Source organism: Pan paniscus, chromosome 8 (assembly GCF_029289425.2).
Source record: "Pan paniscus chromosome 8, NHGRI_mPanPan1-v2.0_pri, whole genome shotgun sequence".
Classification (NCBI taxonomy): domain Eukaryota; kingdom Metazoa; phylum Chordata; class Mammalia; order Primates; family Hominidae; genus Pan; species Pan paniscus.
Window position 1 is genome coordinate 97,850,617 of NC_073257.2, and position 20,480 is coordinate 97,871,096.

Below are 20,480 nucleotides of genomic sequence, written 5' to 3' on the forward strand. Positions count from 1 at the left end.
CCTATAGCTTGAGGGTCAGAGATCAAGCAAGAATCAGCACTGAATATTAATTCCCAGTCCCACCTGAAATCTGCTCACCTGAGCACCCGTGTACATGTCCCTGGCCTCCTCCAGGCCCCAGCAGCACAGCCACAGCTGCCACAGCCCCCAGGGTCTGAGCCACACCTTTCAGGGCTACATGATCTGAGGTGTTGCAGGGCTGCCCTTTAAGGGAAAGGCCACTTCTCTGCCCCTAGGATGTTTCATAAAAGGTACCAACACAGGAAGGCTCAGAGAGTGTGTGTTGTGTGGTGGAGGGTGGAGGGGGAAGCTTTATAATACCCTGACTCTGGTTCCTGAGAGGGAGACAGTGTGGCCTGCTGCAGTCAAAAGCCAGACATTCACATAGCAAGGCTGGCTCAGCCACGGGAGCCTTTGGCACAGTGGATTCTGCAATGAGATCAGCGAGGTGTGCAGGGGAGGTGGGGAAGGCAGGCAGGGTATGGCTGGAACAAAGGCCAGCTGCAGTCCAGCATCCATAGAAGGCACGTGCTCTGCACTCCACCCTCTGACCAGCTCAGGGGTTTCAGTCCTGGGGAAGCTTCCAGATGAGGACTCAATTGAGTGAGGACTCAATGGTCACCTCCCATTTTGGGGGTGGAGTTCAGGTGCCCTTAATGTTCCCTAGGGAGATGGTAACCACTGGTTAACCTGTCTCCAGCCTCAGATCCTCCCTTTCCACACTGCACAGAGTTGCCTTTCTCAGATACACGTCTTCCACATCACATCACCAAGGGCAGAGCCCCAGTCGCTGTTGTCCCCTCCAAGTTACTTCCCAACTTCTTGCCTCTCACCCCTTGCCCCAGGCACAATGAACTCTTCCCCTGCTCTCTCAGGCCTCTGAGCCTGTGCACATGCCAGTTTCCCTAATCAGGACCTGCTACAACGTGGAAATTAAAATTCCCAATTTTGAGAGGTTTATAAGAATTAGGAAGGAACATTTATGAAAGGTCTAACATAAGAAGAAATGCATAACAAATGCATAAATGGGTATTTATGCAATTACTGAAAGTTGAATAACAGTTCTAAACATGTTCTTAGAAACATAAAGTTAAAGAGATGTCAAGGCATTTGCAAAAAAGATGCCTCTTCTTAGAAGACAAGTGGTGGTGGATAGAGGCTGCTGGGGAAAGAGATGGGAGCTCTGTGTGAATAAATGTAGAATTGGCCATCTCCCACCAGAATCCCAGGCTATGCATTTCCCTGAGATAGCAGGATCCTGGCAAGGTATAAATTTCCAACATCAGTTACCCATGCAGGAGGTGGGTCCTCAGAAAGATAATGGGAAAGGTAGGAGGCATCTCTGGGAAGCAGGAGAGAACTCAGCCGTGAGCTCTTGCTGGGGGCTTGCAGCTCTTGAGAGACCCAGATGGACACTCGCGGCTGCTGGATAATTAGAGATGAGTCACAAGAAGTTGACTGAGGACCAGGGATGGAAAAATAGATTTTTTAAAAAAGTTATTACCAGAATTTCTATTACATCAGTAACTATATTTTATTTAGGAAAATACCTTGTGGCAGCAGGAGCAAAGGCCACCAGTGAGACTGTTAAATTGATCTTCATGAGAAAATAAGGAATCAAGACCCAGAGGGAGGAAATGGAGGGAGGGCAGGGAAGCAAGCAAGACGAGGAGATAATGGAGCACTGGGGGCAGGGAAGCAGTGCTCAGAAACACTGCACATTCCCCAGTGCGGAGTGGCTTCGAAGGCTGAATCCTGCTTAAGCAGCTACAATGCAAATGCCCCACCCAACTCCCCATGGCGTACAACACCGGCTCTGGGCTCTGAGGCTCCTGAGGAGACGTGAAGGCTGCCTTAGTCCACTCAGGTCACTGTAACAAAAAAACATAGACTGGGTGGCTTATAAGCAACAAAAACTTAACTTCTCACCATTCTGAAGCCTGGCAAGTACAAGATCAAGGTGCCTACAGATTCTGTGTCTGGTGAGGATGTGCTTTTTGGCTCATAAGTGGTGCTTTCTCATCTTGCCCTGGCAGAGTGGAAGAGGAGAACTCTGGTCTCTTCAGCCCCTTATAAGGGCATGAATCACATTTATGAGGGCTCCACCCTCATCACCTCCCAAAGGTCCCACCTCCTAATACTGTCACCTTGGGGATTAAGTTTCGACATGGAAATTTTGGAGGGATACAAACATTCAGACCATAGTGGATATCTTGTGCAGAAGGGAATTTGTTGTCTTGTTGAAACCAGGAAGGCACTGACTTTCCACCTGGGCAAGCACTGGGCAGGGTAGAGGCAGGCACATTGGAAGCTCAGGTGTTCTGGTCAGTTATTGAGTCCCTGGAAGCAGGATCAGGACCAGAGATAATGAGCATATAAACCCCCCATGAAGTGTGTTGAGCTCCTCAGGAGTGCTGCAGGCTCCCAGGTCGATCCAGCTAAGACCTCTGCCCCCATCAGTGGGGGAGAGGCCCCTGGAGGACAGGAGGGTGTGCCTGCCGGGTGGCCAGGCTGTCTGCCCTCCTGGCAGCAACACATGCCTTCTCTGTAGTAAATCTGAGACTTCAGTCACGTTTTATTAGGGTATTCCAGCCTAGTATTTGTTATGCTCTGGGGCCCAGGGAATTGTTGTGCATCCACATTATCAAGGTAAAAATCATTCTTGGAGGAGAAGGAAGATGAATCACAGGCCAGGGTCAGAACCAGACCATTATCCTCCCAACACCAAAGCTGGAAGTGTAGAAAATGTTTTCATTAAGAAAGGCTGCATTTCCTCCAGGCTTCTGAAGAACCCAGTTTTCTCTTCCCTCTGTCATTAATCAAGCAAAGGGGACTGTTCAGGGAGACATCACAGAGGCAAACAGCAGGAACTGACCTCTGACCAAATCCTCAGACAGGTTGTGGTTGGCCAGAAAAGTTAGACAAGCAGCTGACAGAGGTACCAGCGGGGAGGACAAGTTGACACCCAGATGTCACAGCTTGAGAAATCCATGCCAGGTGTAGTCTCTGCCAAACTGCTGCCAGTCCAGCTGTCCTGGGAGAGGGCATCACAGCCAAGCCTCAGGAGGAAGCAGATGGTAACAGAGGGCACAGTGGATGCAGGGAGCTCTGCTCACTGCTGAATCTGAGGCGACGGTGTGAAGAGTGCAGAGGGCTATCTGTCCACACCCAAGGCTTCCTGGGCTCCAAATGCACACATGGCCGCCTGCAGCCAGAATAGCAGCCAGTTGCAGCCAAGGAGAACACCTGCGCAATTGTCTCCAACAAAGCCTTCCCCACTCTCCATGTTAAATGCTCCCATATGGGTTTTTAGGGCTAAGTAAACCATTGAAAGTGACATGAAATCCAAGGTAGCTGGTATGGGGAGGCTCAGTGAAGCTCCAGAGGACAGGCTTCTACCAACAGATTGACAAAAACCTTTTAGCCATGGAAGAGTACAGAAAACCCTAAAAAATAGGGATGTTAGAGGGAGAGGGGTTGAAATCCTCTAATAGAGTGTGTGCAGCACAGAGGAGGAATGATTCAATCAAGCCATTCGACAATTTTAAAATGCACAAAGAAGAGAAATTTCAACCTGAGGGAGCATTTTATGGTAATACCACATTAGCCCCCAAAGCTTAATTCAGGGATCCGGTTCCACAGTGACCACACAACACAGTTTACATCATTTGCCTGTCACCCCTTAGAAACACATTTGAATATAAATGGGGGGATGGCTATGTGATAATACGCCTCTTACTTCAATTGCAGCCCTGATGTCACAGGGCAGTACAGTTCCAGAGACAGAGTACGTTACAGATTCTCCTCTGAGCAAAGATGTCTGTGAAATCTTAGCAAAGTCTCAGGGTTCTGAGGGACTGGTTATCACTTTTATTACTGGCTGAGTCAGACAAGTCCTAAACTAACTTGTCAAGGAAACAAGAATCAGAAACACACAAATAAGACAGTGCTTTGTGGGGAAAAATAAACAACAGTGCTGCATGCTGGCAAATGCAAAGATTTTGGAGCACTAGGGGTCACATATTTAGGTATTTTTCTTCCAAGGGACTTTCTTTCTGCTAAATAGGAACCAAACTGATTTGCTATAATAGTTCTTGGTTGGCTTTAGAGCACAGAAAGCCCTGACCACAAGCCTCATAGAGGATGACAGAGTTTCTGAGGCCAGCTCAATAGAGAAGCCAAGGGATGGATACTCTTGCAAAAATTCCCTGTTCTTCTTGGTCCTCCCAGAAACTTCTAAACCAGAATGATCTTCCCAAAAGCAGCCATTTGGTGGGGGGGAAGAAAGATGGACTGGAGAGCTCCATTTCCAAAAGGATCTTCACTAATTTCATCAAGACAAAGTTAATAATCCATGACATAATTTTTTTTTCCTTGAGTTGTTCTAAACATGTTGGAGTCTTCTCGATAAATCTCACAGCTAGAGGCTAGTAGAAATTAGTTTGCCTTCCACACTGTCATTAAGAAAGAAAGAACTGGTAATAGCTATGGAGGAAACTGGAAGGCAATGGCTTGTAAATGAGATGAATCTAAAAGCTGCCCAAGTAGTTGTTGGGCAGGATGAATAAATAAATCCACATTTTCCTCTCATGATACTGCCTTGCAAGGAAGCAGATGCAACAAATGGAGACAGAGATTCCTTTAATAAAGTGTTTTACATATATACATATATATATATATATATATAGAGAGAGAGAGAGAGAGAGAGGCATCTAGGGTCAGTTTAACTTGTACTGAGACCTGCATTCTTAATAGATTCATCCTTTAATTCCTTATCAAGGGTCTTCAATGAGCAGGGTCTTGTGGCCTTGTATAAAGAACTACATGAGCCTAAAATACAAAGCCTCTCATCACCCAAGCAAGGAAGCTATGATTGAGTACCCATGGGAGAGATGTGGACAGTAAGTGGTACACAAAGCCTGTGATAAGGGGCTGGAAAGATAGAAACTGCCCTCCCACCTGCAGTGATGCCTTTAAAAAGCATGCTTGGAGATAGGTAGACTAAATCACACCAAAAAAAAAAAAAAGGCTATGTTCACCCTTTCCATGGAAGCCCTGAATGTACCTGTCCACCTCCTCAGTAATGATGATAATAGGATAAGTATCCCATATCTGAAATGCTTAGGACAAGAAGTGTTTTTATTTGGGATTTTTTTTTCAGATTTTGAAATATTTGCATTATATTCCAATTCCAGTTGAGCATCCTTAATCCAAAAATGCAAAATCTGAAATACCCCAATGAGCACTTTTTTTAGTGTCATTTTGGCACTCAAAAATTTCAGATTTCAGAGTACTTCAGATTTCGGATTTTCATATTAGAGATACTCAACCTGTACTGCTAATAGCCAGCTCTGAACTGAATGCTTTCCGTATGTTCTCCGATTTAATTTTAATTATGACTCTGGGGGATAATATTCTAATCCCCATTTTAGAGAGGAGGGAACTGAGGCGCAGAATGATAAACAAATACTAATAATGAAATAATTGGCTAGTAACTAGAGTTATCCGGATATGAACCCAGGTGACGTGATTCCTCTTTTACTGTTGCTGCTATTACTACAAGATTCCTGCAGTGTTGCACTTCAGCTTTGCTCTTTATGCAATGCCTGGGTCTCAGCAGGAACAGAGGGAGGCATAGTGTCCCAGGGTTCCTGGATCTGACACTGCATTTACCTCATTTGATGATGTCCGGCCACATATCTGGGAGCTGCGCCTTTGTTTCTCCTCTCCATGGGCACGTGTCATTTAAGTAGGCCCTCAGCTACATTCCCCTTTGAACCCCTCAGTCTCTCTTTCTCTCTCCTCCAGTGAAAAGACTTTTTGCATCCAATGTGTCTGATATGCAACCAAAGGGCCCACCTGCGCCTTTCACCCACAGCAAAAGGGGGCATCACAGGCCTCAACAAGAAGCACTTTCTTCTTTCCCCTGCTCTAACCTTTGCAGACACTTCTGTGCCATGGAAAGTGGCCCCATCTTTGTTCTTCAAGGAGACTGAGTGCAGTTTAACTAAGACCTAGAGAATGATTTAGGGCATATGAGGCAAGGGTGCCATGTATTTGGGGAGGGAGGAAGCCCTTCAAGGGAGAGAGAAGCTAGAAAGACCCTGCAGGGAGCGAGACCCTCACAGAGTCTGGCCCCACAGAGAGCAAAGGGATTCCCCTCTCCCACTGCACTGGGTGGGAATGGGCACACACTCCCTGAGCCCCATTGTTTAAGGCCATTTCCACCCACATGGAGGCTGGGAATCAGGACTACAGAGGCACAGTGAGAGGAACTTACTTGGCCTTCGCCATTTCTTCCAGACTCCACATACAGGAAGGCAGAATAAACCAGCAGTATCTCAACGTAAACTCTTGCCTTTCACTCTGACTCAGGTGTCCAGGGCTCTTGAGTCCATGAGTGCTGCGGGGACCATGGGTCCACTCTCTTGGCCACCCCTCCACCGCCTTAGAAAGACCCCAGACACTCTGGTGGGCTCCCTGGAGCACAGACACTAGTGGAATGGGGATTATTCCAGCTAAAATCAATGTCTGCTGTGTTTCCACCTCAACCAAGAACACATTTCTCATGTTTACCATCCATTGAGGCATGTTTCCTTTTTCTCTCCACATATGAGATTATAGAGTAGATTCATTCCTTTGGCAAATTTGACACATGTCCACACCCTACTCAAGATTCCAAAAATTCCCTTCCACAAAATGTGCGGCCCCTGATACAGTGAGAGCAAAATGTTATGGGGTGGGGCTGATACTCAGGTGACAGATACAGCCGTCTCTGTTCTGCAACCCCAATTTCTAACCCTCATGCCTGGCTGGGTAAAGATGGTGGAACTAGTTTCAAATGCTGAATGGCAAGCATATCACATGTACAAACTTCTGGGCAATTTCCACAAACCCAAGTGGAAGAAATTTCCTTCTGTCCTGGTGCTCTCACTAAGCATCAGTGAAAGTTTTCTGAGGCACCACATTCCTAACCTAGAAGTGGATTTGAGGCTGCCAGTGGGTACTCTCCACACTACTTCCCTGTTGCTCCCAAACACCCAGAGAGAAACCACCTCTTACACTAGGCACATAGCTCTCCATCGTATTCCAAGGCCCAAGACAAGCTAGTGCCGATTGCACATACTTAGGGTTGAAGGACTGACCAGAAACACTTGGTACCTCTGGGCCTTGGAAGGAACCATGCAGGTGGGGTTCCATGTTATGGTCCTGCTGTCCTGCCCCTCCCTGCTCAGCTGAGCATCCAACAGTGTCCTGGGTGACCCAAGCCTCAGCACTCAGCCAATGTGCTGGGATAGTCCCATCTTGCTTTGCAAGGGTCGTGTCTATATTAACAAGAACCTAAAACAGGTTCAAAATGATCACTTCCCAAAGAAGACTCCATCCCCAGCCCTGCCAGATGAACACATTCCCACAAAGAAGTCATCACAGAGACATAAGAGACAGGAATCTCTTTACCCTCTATGCATGTGACTTTTAAATACCAGAGACACCCGGTGAGCCAATAAGCCCTGTCTGCTGACAACAGGCATAATTGCCTGCTAGTGCTGTTCAGAGACACTGCCCAGTCAACCGGTTTCAATTTCAACAAATGACAGAGCTCTAGTAATTGAAGTTGGTGGCAATAGGAGGCCCCCACATGTCTCCCTTGGCCAAGGGTGTGGGTGAGACTCTTGGTGGAGGGGACTGGGGAGAAGAGGCTGAGCACTGACCTGCAGCATCTGGAGGTAGCCTTCCTGGGGGTCGCAGAGCAGGGAGGAGATGCGGTGGTTGTTCCTCATGCATTTCTGATTGTCCTTTGCAGACGGAAAGATTTGCCGGACCACGGTCATCCTTCCAAGGGCACTATGGACCAGATCCAGGATCTCCGGGTCACTGATTTCCTAGAAAAACAACCAGGCCCATGCTTACCATCCACTCATGAACTATCTCTGCAAGAGACCTATCAGGAGGCGTCTAGGCCAGCAGCCTGAAAAGCTGATGCCAAAGAGGGCAAGGGATTGGGCCCAGGTCACACAGTTCATTAGTTGCTTATTCACAAATAATACTTGCTATCCCTTAGAGGCAAACAAGATTAGTCAACATTTTCCCTGAAGGCTAGAAAAAGACGTTTGAGGCTAAACCACTGGTGCACTGGTTTCCACAGGTGTGAAGCTTTTAGGAACCAATGCCGTAAAAGGTCATGGTAGACATTAGCAAGACAGAAAGGCTAACTTTCCTTTTGGGAGTCACCTACCTGATTCTGACAGGGAAAGCTGGGTTTTTCTGCCATAGTTGATCAATATACAATGAGTTTCCATGAATTCTTCTAGAATTACATTCATTTTACAAAATATTTGCATATGAATTTTGAGAATATATCCATTCATTTATTCACTATTCATTCCACAAAATCTACCTATATCTCTGAAGTTTGTTCTGTACTAAGCACTGTGGATGCAGCCAGGAAAAAATCAGGCCCTATCCTGTCCCATAAATCTCATGGGCATCCTAGGATGGATTATGCCAAGTTCCAGGGCTAAGGAAACCTATGTGCTGTCTATATTGACTACAAAAAGCCCTTTGCTCACATTAGCTCATTTAGTGCTCACAACATCCCATCCTGGTATGATCCACTGTGGAGCATAGAAATAGCAGGGGGAGGAGACCACAGGAGCTCTTTCCAGAACAGGGCTTCCATGAGGAATCTGACAAGGGGTGGACTTGTGATGGTTAATATTGAGTATCAACTTGATTGGATTGAAGGATGCAAAGTATTGTTCCTGGGTGTGTCTGTGAGGGTGTTGCCAAAGGATTTTAACATTTGAGTCAGTGGTCTGGGAGAGGCAGACCCGCCCTCAATCTCAGTGGGCAACATCTAATCAGCTGCCAGCCTAGCTAGAATAAAGCAGGCAGAAGAAGCTGGAAAGAGCAGACTTGCTGAGTCTTCCAACCTCCATCTTTCTCCCGTGCTGGATGCTTCCTGCCTGTGAACATCAGACTCCAAGTTCTTCAGCTTTTGGACTCTTGTACTTACACCAGCGATTTTCCAGCGGCTCTCAGGCGTTCGGCCACAGGCTGAAGGCTGCACTGTGGCTTCCCTACTTTTGAGGTTTTGGGACTCAGACTGGCTCCTCAGTTTGCAGACAGCCTATTGTGGAACTTCACCTTGTGATCGTGTGAGCCAATACTCCTTAATAAACTCCCTTTCATATATACTTCTATCCTATTAGTCCTATCCCTCTAGAGAACCCTGACTAATACAGATTTTGTTTCTGGCTAACAAGTTCTGGAGGAGGAACTTGCTAGCCAAAGTGCCGCTGGTAGGCAGGGCAGGGTTGCAGTTGAGGAGTTGGTGGTGCTGTGGAAGGAAGGTGGAGGGAGCTGCCAATGGCTCCCTGTTCCAGGTAGAGGGTAGAGGCAGCAGGAAGTGTGAAATGCTAAAGCCTTAGATGACCTGGGGAGGGACAGAGCGACTGGCTCCCTGCAGGGAATGCTTATGGGGCAGAGGGAACAGTGGTCAGTGGCAGGGCTAGAGCCCCATTCAGGGCCAGATGGGAGAACAGAGGGTCAGTACACCCCACAAAATGCTAATATTAAGGGAAACAAGGAGCTCTTGAAAGGATCTGGGCTCAAACAAGCCATAGATTTACATTTTTGAAAATCTCTGACTGTGGTAGGGAGAGAGGATTAGAGAGGAACAAAACTGGAGGAGGAGAGAGCAGAGAAGAGAGCACCCTTCTCTGTAGCTGTGTGCAACATGGGAACTACAACAAAAATGGAAACTAACACATACAGACGCCCCTCAACTTAAGATGGGCTTACATCCTGACAAACCCATCATACGTTGAAAATATCATAAATAAAAAATGCATTTAATCCCCCTAGCCGACGAACATCGCAGCTTAGCCTTGCTCAGAATGCTCACGTTAGCCTACAGTTGGGCAAACTCACCCAACAGAAAGCCTATTTTATAATAAAGTGTTGAATATCTCACAGAATTTCTTGAATGCTGTACTGACAGTGAAAAACATAATGGTTTTATGGGTACTAAACTGGGTATTCTACTGAATGTGTATCATTTTCATGCCATTGTAAAGTCAAAAAATTGTAAGTCAAACCATTCTAAGTCAGGAACAGCCTGTATAAGCCAACAATTTCAGTGATGGAAGAGAGGGCTAGCCAGGTTAAGAAAAGCTCTGGTTCACTCTTTCTAAGAAGGGACTAAGTCAGCGGTAAATTACAAGACAAAATTTTAACTACAAATAGCTACATTTTGAAATAGGTCTTAAATCTTTCTCCTTGCATGTGACACATTCCAGCTTTGAGACAATATGATGGTAAAAAGGAAGCTAATGAGGTTGGGAATTAGTGATGAGGGTTTCAAAATCATTTAAACAAGAACATAACATTTTTAAGGGTAAGATGGTAAACAATGTATTTCAGAAACTGTCTTAAGAAGCTGATATGTGTGTGAAGCCTGGTCAGTTGAAACTGCGTGCTGGGTCTGGGAGAAAGTAAAATATTAAGGATTGTATCCTTTTAGGATAATTAATATTTCCTAAATATACTGAATTACAGGGATTTCAAAAGAACTAAAATGCTATTACATATTGGATTTGGGCTTAAACTACTAAACTGTATTTCAGACAAAAGTCTGTTCAAGGGAAGATGATTTTATTAGATTGGAACCGACAGACAGTCAAAGGTGGGGAAATTGACAATGTCCATATCTCAGGACTACCAGATGGAATGGGCCTAGAACACAGCTGGGCTTCAGGGAGCGGAGCAGAGGGCACAGCTGAGCCTGGATGTGCATGCTCAGCTCTGCTCTTAGCTGCCTTGGTGACCAAGGCCCTGCCCCGAACACAGGATACAGAATAAGAGAAATCACATTCTAATCTGAGACAAAGTAAGAATATAAGAAAAAGCAATGAGTAGGTTAGTTAGTTTTACCTGAAAGACAGAATATAAAGGACCTGGGGAGGTCATGAAGACCCTAATTTAAATTATGCACAAAAGAGAGAATCAGAGCCAGTACACCTCCAAGAGGAATTGGATGTGTCTCATGCCTTTCGTTTTTCCCATATTCTCTTGATGGCAGAGGGCACTGTAGGAATAACAGGCCATTTTCCTAGAAGTCCTTTGATTAAACTTCTCCTGCTTCCTCAACTTTCTGGAGGGAGAATCTGCAGCACTGAGCTCTCCCCACTACACCCCAAGCAGGACCCTGGAAATCTGTAGTGGAGTTGACTTACAAAGTTGCACAGTACCTTTCTGTAAACACAACCATCACTTTCCCTGGCAACCTGGGGCAGCACCTGGAGTGAGTGGCTAAGTGGGCCAAGGGCAGCCACCACATCAAGTGGGTTCAGCCCCTGCCCCCAGCTGCCTTAGTCTGCACTGTTTCTTTTCCATTCTACCCACCTGGGAATTCTTGAAGGCTCCCTTTCCAACCCATTAGCTGCCATATGTCTTCCTCACAGTGAGGGTCTGCAGGTACCTTGCAGAACTTCCTGTTTCCCCTAATCCAGTTTTCATCCATGTGCTCTGGGTCAGAGCATGTATGCTGGCTGCCAATGTACTCCTACCCACCTCCTTGCACTTGTGGGATTATTCTTACTGTACAATCCAGAGATATTTGCAATCAGAATCTAACAAGCCACAGAAGCAGCTTCCCCACTTCCTTGGGGGCAATTAAAAAGGTCACTTTTCTCCTTGCGTAAGTCCCAAACCTGTGTGATCAGTCAGTTCTAGCAGTTTCATGCCAGGCCCTGCTCTTGTCCCGTTGGTCCTCCTGGGTCTCTTGTAGTGCCACAGGGGTGAGTATAGGGATGCATCCACTCCCTGCTCACTGATGTCAGGCTGCACACACCAGGCTGCATTTCCTGGCTGCACACATCAGGTCAGTCTCTGTACTACTATGAGACACCCCGACCTCGGGACCTTCTTAAGTGTGCAGAGGGCAATCCAAGTGGCTTCTTGGAAAACAAACTTTCCCTTTGTCCTGGGCAAAGATTCCCTCCAGTAGTGCAGCCAATGAGCAGAAGAAGCAAGATAATGTATACACAACACTATTAGAAGTCAGCAAGTCAGCAGCACAAACAAAAGTAACACATCATACACAGATGCTCACTGAGTGCACGGGCTCAAAGTAAGCCTTTTGTATTTTATTACTTTTAAGTTTATATTGTGAAATATATCTTATGTACAAACATTACATACATTAAATATGAATAATAAAATGATTTCAGTGCGCCTTTCATCAAGCTAAGAAATAAAATATTACCCACATCTTGGTTGGATGCCTCCTTCTCAAAAGCTTACTCCTTCCTCCTCACAGAAGCAGCCTTCATCATGCTCTGATTAGTGTAGCGTAACCCAAATAACATACAGCTTAGTCTCATTTATTCTGTTTAGCTTTGGGTAAGCTAAACAATGTGCATGCCTCTTGCAACTGTGTTCTAACACGCTGTTTCTCAAACTTCGTTGTGTATCAGTATCACTTGGGAACTTAATAAAATTACAAAACTCCAGTCCTGTCCCACTTCAACAACCAACGTCTCTGGGTACCCCATTAGCTTTCCAGATAATTCCAATACTCACCACCATTTAATAACCACTGGTTGAACATTAAGCATTAGTGATTGATTCATGGCTGATAGGTGCAGCTCAGCTCTAGTTTATTCATTTTCAAAGCTGTGCACAATCACATTGTATGACTATATTACAATTTATTCACCCTATTGTTGATTACCATTTGACTGTTTTGTTTGTTTGCCATTACAAAGTTTCCATGTACATTGTCTTGTGCATGTGTCTTGGTGTGCTTGAGTAAGAATTTCTTTAGGATATATATCTAGAATTAAAGTTCCTTGATTAGAAAATAGGAACATATTCAAATTTACTAGGTAACAGCAAATATGTAAAGTGTAAAATAAATTTATATATTTGGGTTGATTTCTGTCATATTATTTATATTCTATATTTTGCTATTTTTTCATTTTTCCTTTTTATAAAGTGGTTTTACAAAGTTATAATCATATGTGGTAAGGGAGTTTCTGTTGCTCTACATCCTTGCCTACACTTGATATTGTATGACTTCCTAATATTTGACAGTCTGGTAAGTATGCATTGGAGCATTGTTCAATTTTATTTTCACTTCCCTAATTCTTAATAAGGTTGAATATCTTTTATACACTTATGAATCATTTGTATTGCCTTTCCTGCATTTGTGCTTTTGTCCAATTTCCACTGAGTTGGTTCTCTTGCATGTTAATTTGTGGGAATATATTTTTTTATTCTAGATACAAAGCCTTTGTCACCTGCTACGGGTATCTTCTCCACGTTCAGGAATGTTTGTTAGAACCAGGCTACAAACCCATCTAACTTTGGTTCTTTGTGGAAAGGCTGGCTTTGTAGCTTACCGTGTGGTCAGTTTGTATTACATGAACGTTTCATGTGCATTCACTGTTCATTTGTTGGTGTCAATGGTCATTTTTAGGTCCATTAAAAATCTGTGTATTTCTCTTTGAATATTGGCTATTTTTAATATATTTTGGGGTTATGTTATCTTATTTTATGTATTTATTTATTTATTTTGAGACAGAGTCTCATTCTGTCTCCTGGGCTGGAGTGCAGTGGCACAATCTCGGCTCACTGCAACCTCCACCTCCCGGGTTCAAGCAATTCTCCTGTCTCAGCCTCCTGAGTAGCTGGGACTACAGTCGCATGCCACTATGCCTGGCTATTTTTATTTTTATTTTGTTTGTATTTTTAGTAGAGACGGGGTTTCACCATGTTGGTCAGGCTGGTCTTGAACTCGACCTCAGGTGATCCACTCGCCTCGGCCTCCCAAAGTGCTGGGATTACAGGTGTCAGCTATCGTGCCTGGCCAAGGGGTTTTTTTATTCGTTACACACAGTATAGAAAGACAGCGCTTGCTGAATTAAATGTTACCATCATATAGATATCCTATTTATTTCTAGTAACACATCTTGCCTTATGGTCTATTGTGTCTGATATTAATATAGCTACATGAGTTTTATTTGGTTAGCATATGCCTGCTCTAACGTTTTCCATCTCTTTGCCATCAGTCTTTCTCTGTCTCACATTTTAGTTGGAATGCCTGTAAACCTAATATACTAGATATTTTACATCCATATTTGAATTTTTAGTAGAAATTTCAATCCATTTATATTGATTATGATTATTTATATATTTGGATTGATTTCTATAATATTATTTATATTATACATTTTGGTGTTTTCTCTTTATTCCTTGTTTGTTTCCCTTTAAAATGATTTGTTTCCTATCTTTACTTATTTACCTACCCTTGGCAGTTATGTTTTCTATGTTATCTTTTATTGGTTATGCTAGATATTTTAATATGCATATCTAATAAAGTGTGAAGTTAATCGGTATTTTTACTCTCTTCTTTAATGTTTACTTCCAATCACCATTATCCCAACTAACACGCTAAAAACCTCCAGTATTTTAATTAAATCTTTCTTTGTATTTTCCCATTACACATTATTTCTATTGTTTGATACAGCCAATATTTATCTATGTAACCAATATCCATTAGTTTATTGGTAAGGCATTCTTTTAGAGACCTCAGACCTTATATCTGGGGTCATCTTCCTTCTCCTGAAGTATATTATTGAGAATTTCCTTTAATTTGGGTTTGTTGGTGATAAAACTCAGTTTTTGTTTGCTGGGAAATGCCTTTATTTTTATCTCACTCTTGAAAGATATAATTCTAAGTTGACTACTATTTTCTCTTAGACATGGAAAGTAATATGGCACTGACTTCTAGCTTCCACTGCTGTCCAGTGTGTAAGTTTCCCACAGCTGCATTAACAAATTATCATAAACTTAGTGCTTCAGAATAACAGAGTTTTATTCTATCATATTTCTGGAGACCATAAGACCAAAATCCATTTCACTGGGCTGAAATCTCGGTGGTGACCAGGATGCCCTCCTTTGGAGACCCTGGGGGAGACATGTTTCTCACTTCTTCCAGCTTCTGGTGGCCGTCAGCATTCCCTGGCTTGTAGCTGCATCATTCCAAGCTCTGCCTCTGTGGTTGCATCACCTCTTCTTCTTTCGTACAGTCAAACCTCCCTTTGTGTTCCTCTTATAAAGATGCTGGGATTGCATTTAACACCTATCCAGATAACCCAAGATAATCGCCCCATCTCAAGATCATTAACTTCATCATATCTGCAAAATGTCCTTTGCTATATAAGGTAATACTAACAGGTTCTAGGATTAGGCCTTGGATATCTTTGGAGTCCATTATTCAGCCCACTGCATCCAGATATTAAGAATCATTTTGGGGTGGAGCCAAGATGGCTGAATAGGAAGAGCTCTGGTCTACAGCTCCCAGCGTGAGTGACACAGAAGATGGGTGATTTCTGCATTTCCATCTGGGGTACCGGGTTCATCTCACTAGAGAGTGCCAGACAGTGGGTGCAGGACAGTGGATGCAGTGCACCGTGTGCCAGCCGAAGCAGGGCGACGCATTGCCTCACTCGGAAATGCAAGGGGTCAGGGAGTTCCCTTTCCTAGTCAAAGAAAGGGGTGACAGACGGCACCTGGAAAATCGGGTCACACCCACCCCAATACTGCGCTTTTCCAACGGGCTTAAAAAATTGCACACCAGGAGATTATAACCTGCACCTGGCTCGGAGGGTCCTACGCCGACGGAGTCTCGCTGATTGCTAGCACAGCAGTCTGAGATCAAACTGCAAGGCAGCAGTGAGGCTGGGGGAGGGGCGCCTGCCATTGCCCAGGCTTGCTTAGGTAAACAAAGCAGCAGGGAAGCTCCAACTGGGTGGAGCCCACCACAGCTCAAGGAGGCCTGCCTGCCTCTTTAGGCTCCACCTCTGGGGGCAGGGCACAGACAAACAAAAACACAGCAGTAACCTCTGCAGACTTAAATGTCCCTGTCTGACAGCTTTGAAGAGAGCAGTGGTTCTCCCAGCACACAGCTGGAGATCTGAGAACGGGCAGACTGCCTCCTCAAGTGGGTCCCTGACCCCCGAGCAGCGTAACTGGGAGGCACCCCCCAGTAGGGGCAGACTGACACCTCACAGGGCTGGGTACTCCTCTGAGACAAAACTTCCAGAGGAACAATCAGGCAGCAGCATTTGCGGGTCACCAAAATCCGCTGTTCTACAGCCACTGCTGTTCTGCAGCCACCGCTGCTGACACCCAGGCAAACAGGGTCTGGAGTGGACCTCTAGCAAACTCCAACAGACCTGCAACTGAGTGTCCTGTCTGTTAGAAGGAAAACTAACAGAAAGAAAAGGACATCTACACCAAAAACCCATCTGTACGTCACCATCATCAAAGACCAAAAGTAGATAAAACCACAAAGATGGGGAAAAAACAGAGCAGAAAAACTGGAAACTCTAAAAAGCAGAGCACCTCTCCTCCTCCAAAGGAATGCAGCTCCTCACCAGCAATGGAACAAAGCTGAACGGAGAATGACCTTGACGAGTTGAGAGAAGAAGGCTTCAGACGATGAAAATACTCCGAGCTATAGGAGGAAATTCAAACCAATGGCAAAGAAGTTAGAAACTTCAAAAAAAATTAGACAAATGGATAACTAGAATAACCAATGCACAGAAGTCCTTAAAGGAGCTGATGGAGCTGAAAGCCAAGGCTTGAGAACTACGTGAAGAATGCAGAAGCCTCAGGAGCCGATGCGATTGACTGGAAGAAAGGGTATCAGTGATGGAAGACGAAATGAATGAAATCAAGCGAGAAGAGAAGTTTAGAGAAAAACGAATAAAAAGAAATGAACAAAACCTCCAAGAAATATGGGACTACGTGAAAAGACCAAATCTACGTCTGATTGGTGTACCTGAAAGTGACAGAGAGAATGGAACCAAGTTGGAAAACACTCTGCAGGGTATTATCCAGGAGAACTTCCCCAATCTAGCAAGGCAGGCCAACATTCAGATTCAGGAAATACAGAGAACACCACAAAGATACTCCTCGAGAAGAGCAACTCCAAGACACATAATTGTCAGATTCACCAAAGTTGAAATGAAGGAAAAAATGTTAAGGGCAGCCAGAGAGAAAGGTCGGGTTACCCACAAAGAGAAGCCCATCAGACTAACAGCGGATCTCTCGGCAGAAACTCTACAAGCCAGAAGACAGTGGGGGCCAATATTCAACATTCTTAAAGAAAAGAATTTTCAATCCAGAATTTCATATCCAGCCAAACTAAGATTCATAAGTGAAGGAGAAATAAAATACTTTACAGACAAGCAAATACTGAGAGATTTTGTCACCACCAGGCCTGCCCTAAAAGAGCTCCTGAAGGAAGCACTGAACATGGAAAGGAAGAACGGGTACCAGCCACTGCAAAATCATGCCAAAATGTAAAGACCATCAAGGCTAGGAAGAAACTGCATCAACTAACGAGCAAAATAACCAGCTAACATCATAATGACAGGATCAAATTCACACATAACAATATTAACTTTAAATGTAAATGGACTAAATGGTCCAATTAAAAGACACAGACTGGCAAATTGGATAAAGAGTCAAGACCCATCAGTGTGCTGTATTCAGGAAACCCATCTCACATGCAGAGACACACATAGGTTCAAAATAAAGGGATGGAGGAAGATCTACCAAGCAAATGGAAAACAAAAAAAGGCAGGGGTTGCAATCCTAGTCTCTGATAAAACAGACTTTAAACCAACAAAGATCAAAAGAGACAAAGAAGGCCACTACATAATGGTAAAGGGATCAATTCAACAAGAAGAGCTAACTATCCTAAATATATATGCACCCAATACAGGAGCATCCAGATTCATGAAGCAAGTCCTGAGTGACCTACAAAGAGGCTTAGACTCCCACACAACAATAATGGGAGACTTTAACACCCCACTGTCAACATTAGACAGATCAACGAGACAGCAAGTTAACAAGGATACCCAGGAATTGAACTCGGCTCTGCACCAAGTGGACCTAATACACATCTACAGAACTCTCCACCCCAAATCAACAGAATATACATTCTTTTCAGCACCACACCACACCTATTCCAAAACTGACCACATAGTTGGAAGTAAGGCACTCCTCAGCAAATGTAAAAGAACAGAAATTATAACAAACTATCTCTCAGACCACAGTGCAATCAAACTAGAATTCAGGATTAAGAAACTCACTCAAAACCGCTCAACTACATGGAAACTGAACAACCTGCTCCTGAATGACTACTGGTGACATAATGAAAGGAAGGCAGAAATAAAGATGTTCTTTGAAACCAACGAGAACAAAGACACAACATACCAGAATCTCTGGGACACATTCAAAGCAGTGTGTAGAGGGAAATTTATAGCACTAAATGCCCACAAGAGAAAGCAGGAAAGATCCAAAATTGACACCCTAACATCATAATTAAAAGAACTAGAAAAGCAAGAGCAAATACATTCAAAAGCTAGCAGAAGGCAAGAAATAACTAATATCAGAGCAGAACTGAAGGAAATAGAGACACAAAAAACCCTTCAAAAAATTAATGAATCCAGGAGCTGGTTTTTTGAAAGGATCAACAAAACTGATAGACCGCTAGCAAGACTAATAAAGAAGAAAAGAGAGAAGAATCAAATAGATGCAATAAAAAATGATAAAGGGGATATCACCACCGATCCCACAGAAATACAAATTACCATCAGAGAATACTATAAACACCTCTATGCAAATAAACTAGAAAATCTAGAAGAAATGGATAAATTCCTCAACACATACACCCTTCCAAGACTAAACCAGGAAGAAGTTGAATCTCTGAATAGACCAATAACAGGCTCTGAAATTGTGGCAATAATCAATAGCTTACCAACCAAAAAAAGTCCAGGACCAGATGGATTCACAGCCGAATTCCACCACAGGTACAAGGAGGAGCTGGTACCATTCCTTCTGAAACTATTCCAATCAACAGAAAAAGAGGGAATCCTCCCTAACTCATTTTATGAGGCCAGCATCATCCTGATACCAAAACCTGGCAGAGACACAACCAAAAAAGAGAATTTTAGACCAATATCCTTGATGAACATTGATGCAAAAATCCTCAACAAAATACTGGCAAACCGAATCCAGCAGCACATCAAAAAGCTTGTCCACCATGATCAAGTGGGCTTCATCCCTGGGATGCAAGGCTGGTTCAACACATGCAAATCAATAAATGTAATCCAGCATATAAACAGAACCAAAGACAAAAACCATGTGATTATCTCAATAGATGCAGAAAAGGCCTTTGACAAAATTCAACAACGCTTCATGCTAAAAACTCTCAATAAATTACGTATTGATGGGACATATCTCAAAATAATAAGAGCTATCTATGACAAACCCACAGCCAATATCATACTGAATGGGCAAAAACTGGAAGCATTCCCTTTGAAAACTGGCACAAGACAGGGATGCCCCCTCTCACCACTCCTATTCAACATAGTGTTGGAAGTTCTGGCCAGGGCAATTAGGCAGGAGAAGGAAATAAAGGGTATTCAATTAGGAAAAGAGTAAGTCAAATTGTCCCTGTTTGCAGATGACATGATTGTATATCTAGAAAACCCCATTGTCTAAGCCCAAAATCTCCTTAAGCTGATAAGCAACTTCAGCAAAGTCTCAGGATACAAAATCAATGTACAAAAATCACAAGCATTCTTATACACCAATAACAGTCAAACAGAGAGCCAAATCATGAGTGAACTCCTATTCAGAACTGCTTCAAAGAGAATAAAATACCTAGGAATCCAACTTACAAGGGACGGGAAGGACCTCTTCAAGGAGAACTACAAACCACTGCTCAATGAAATAAAAGAGGATACAAAGAAATGGAAGAACATTTCATGCTCATGGCTAGGAAGAATCAATATCATGAAAATGGCCATACTGCCCAAGGTAATTTATAGATTCAATGCCATCCCCATCAAGCTACCAATGACTTTCTTCACAGAATTGGAAAAAACTAGTTTAAAGTTCATATGGAACCAAAAAAGAACCCACATCGCCAAGTCAAGCCTAAGCCAAAAGAACAAAGCCAGAGGCATCACGCTACCTGACTTTGAACTATACTAAAAGGCTACAGTCACCAAAACAGCATGGTACTGGTACCAAAACAGAGATATACATCAATGGAACAGAACAGAGCCCTCAGAAATAATGCCGCATATCTACAACCATCTGATCTTTGACAAACCTGACAAAAACAAGCAATGGGGAAAGGATTCCCTATTTAATAAATGGTGCTGGGAAAACTGGCTAGCCATATGTAGAAAGCTGAAACTGGATCCCTTCATTACACCTTATACAAAAATTAATTCAAGATGGACTAAAGACTTAAACGTTAGACCTAAAACCATAAAAACCCTAGAAGAAAACCTAGGCAATACCATTCAGGACATAGGCATGGGCAAGGGCTTCATGTCTAAAACACCAAAAGCAATGGCAACAAAAGCCAAAATTGACAAATGGGATCT

The 20,480-nt window shown here is 43.7% G+C and overlaps 1 protein-coding gene across 4 annotated transcripts in view; it reads right to left on the reverse strand.

Moving 5' to 3' along the window:
* Positions 1–20,480, reverse strand: part of GRID1 (glutamate ionotropic receptor delta type subunit 1) — a 777,975-nt gene that overhangs the window by 266,376 nt on the left and 491,119 nt on the right. For all 4 annotated transcript variants that reach the window (XM_063607779.1, XM_034931017.3, XM_034931018.3 and 1 more), the window contains one exon: positions 7,713–7,883. In XM_063607779.1, the coding sequence (XP_063463849.1) occupies positions 7,713–7,883 (171 nt within the window). The remainder of the gene's footprint in view (positions 1–7,712; positions 7,884–20,480) is intronic.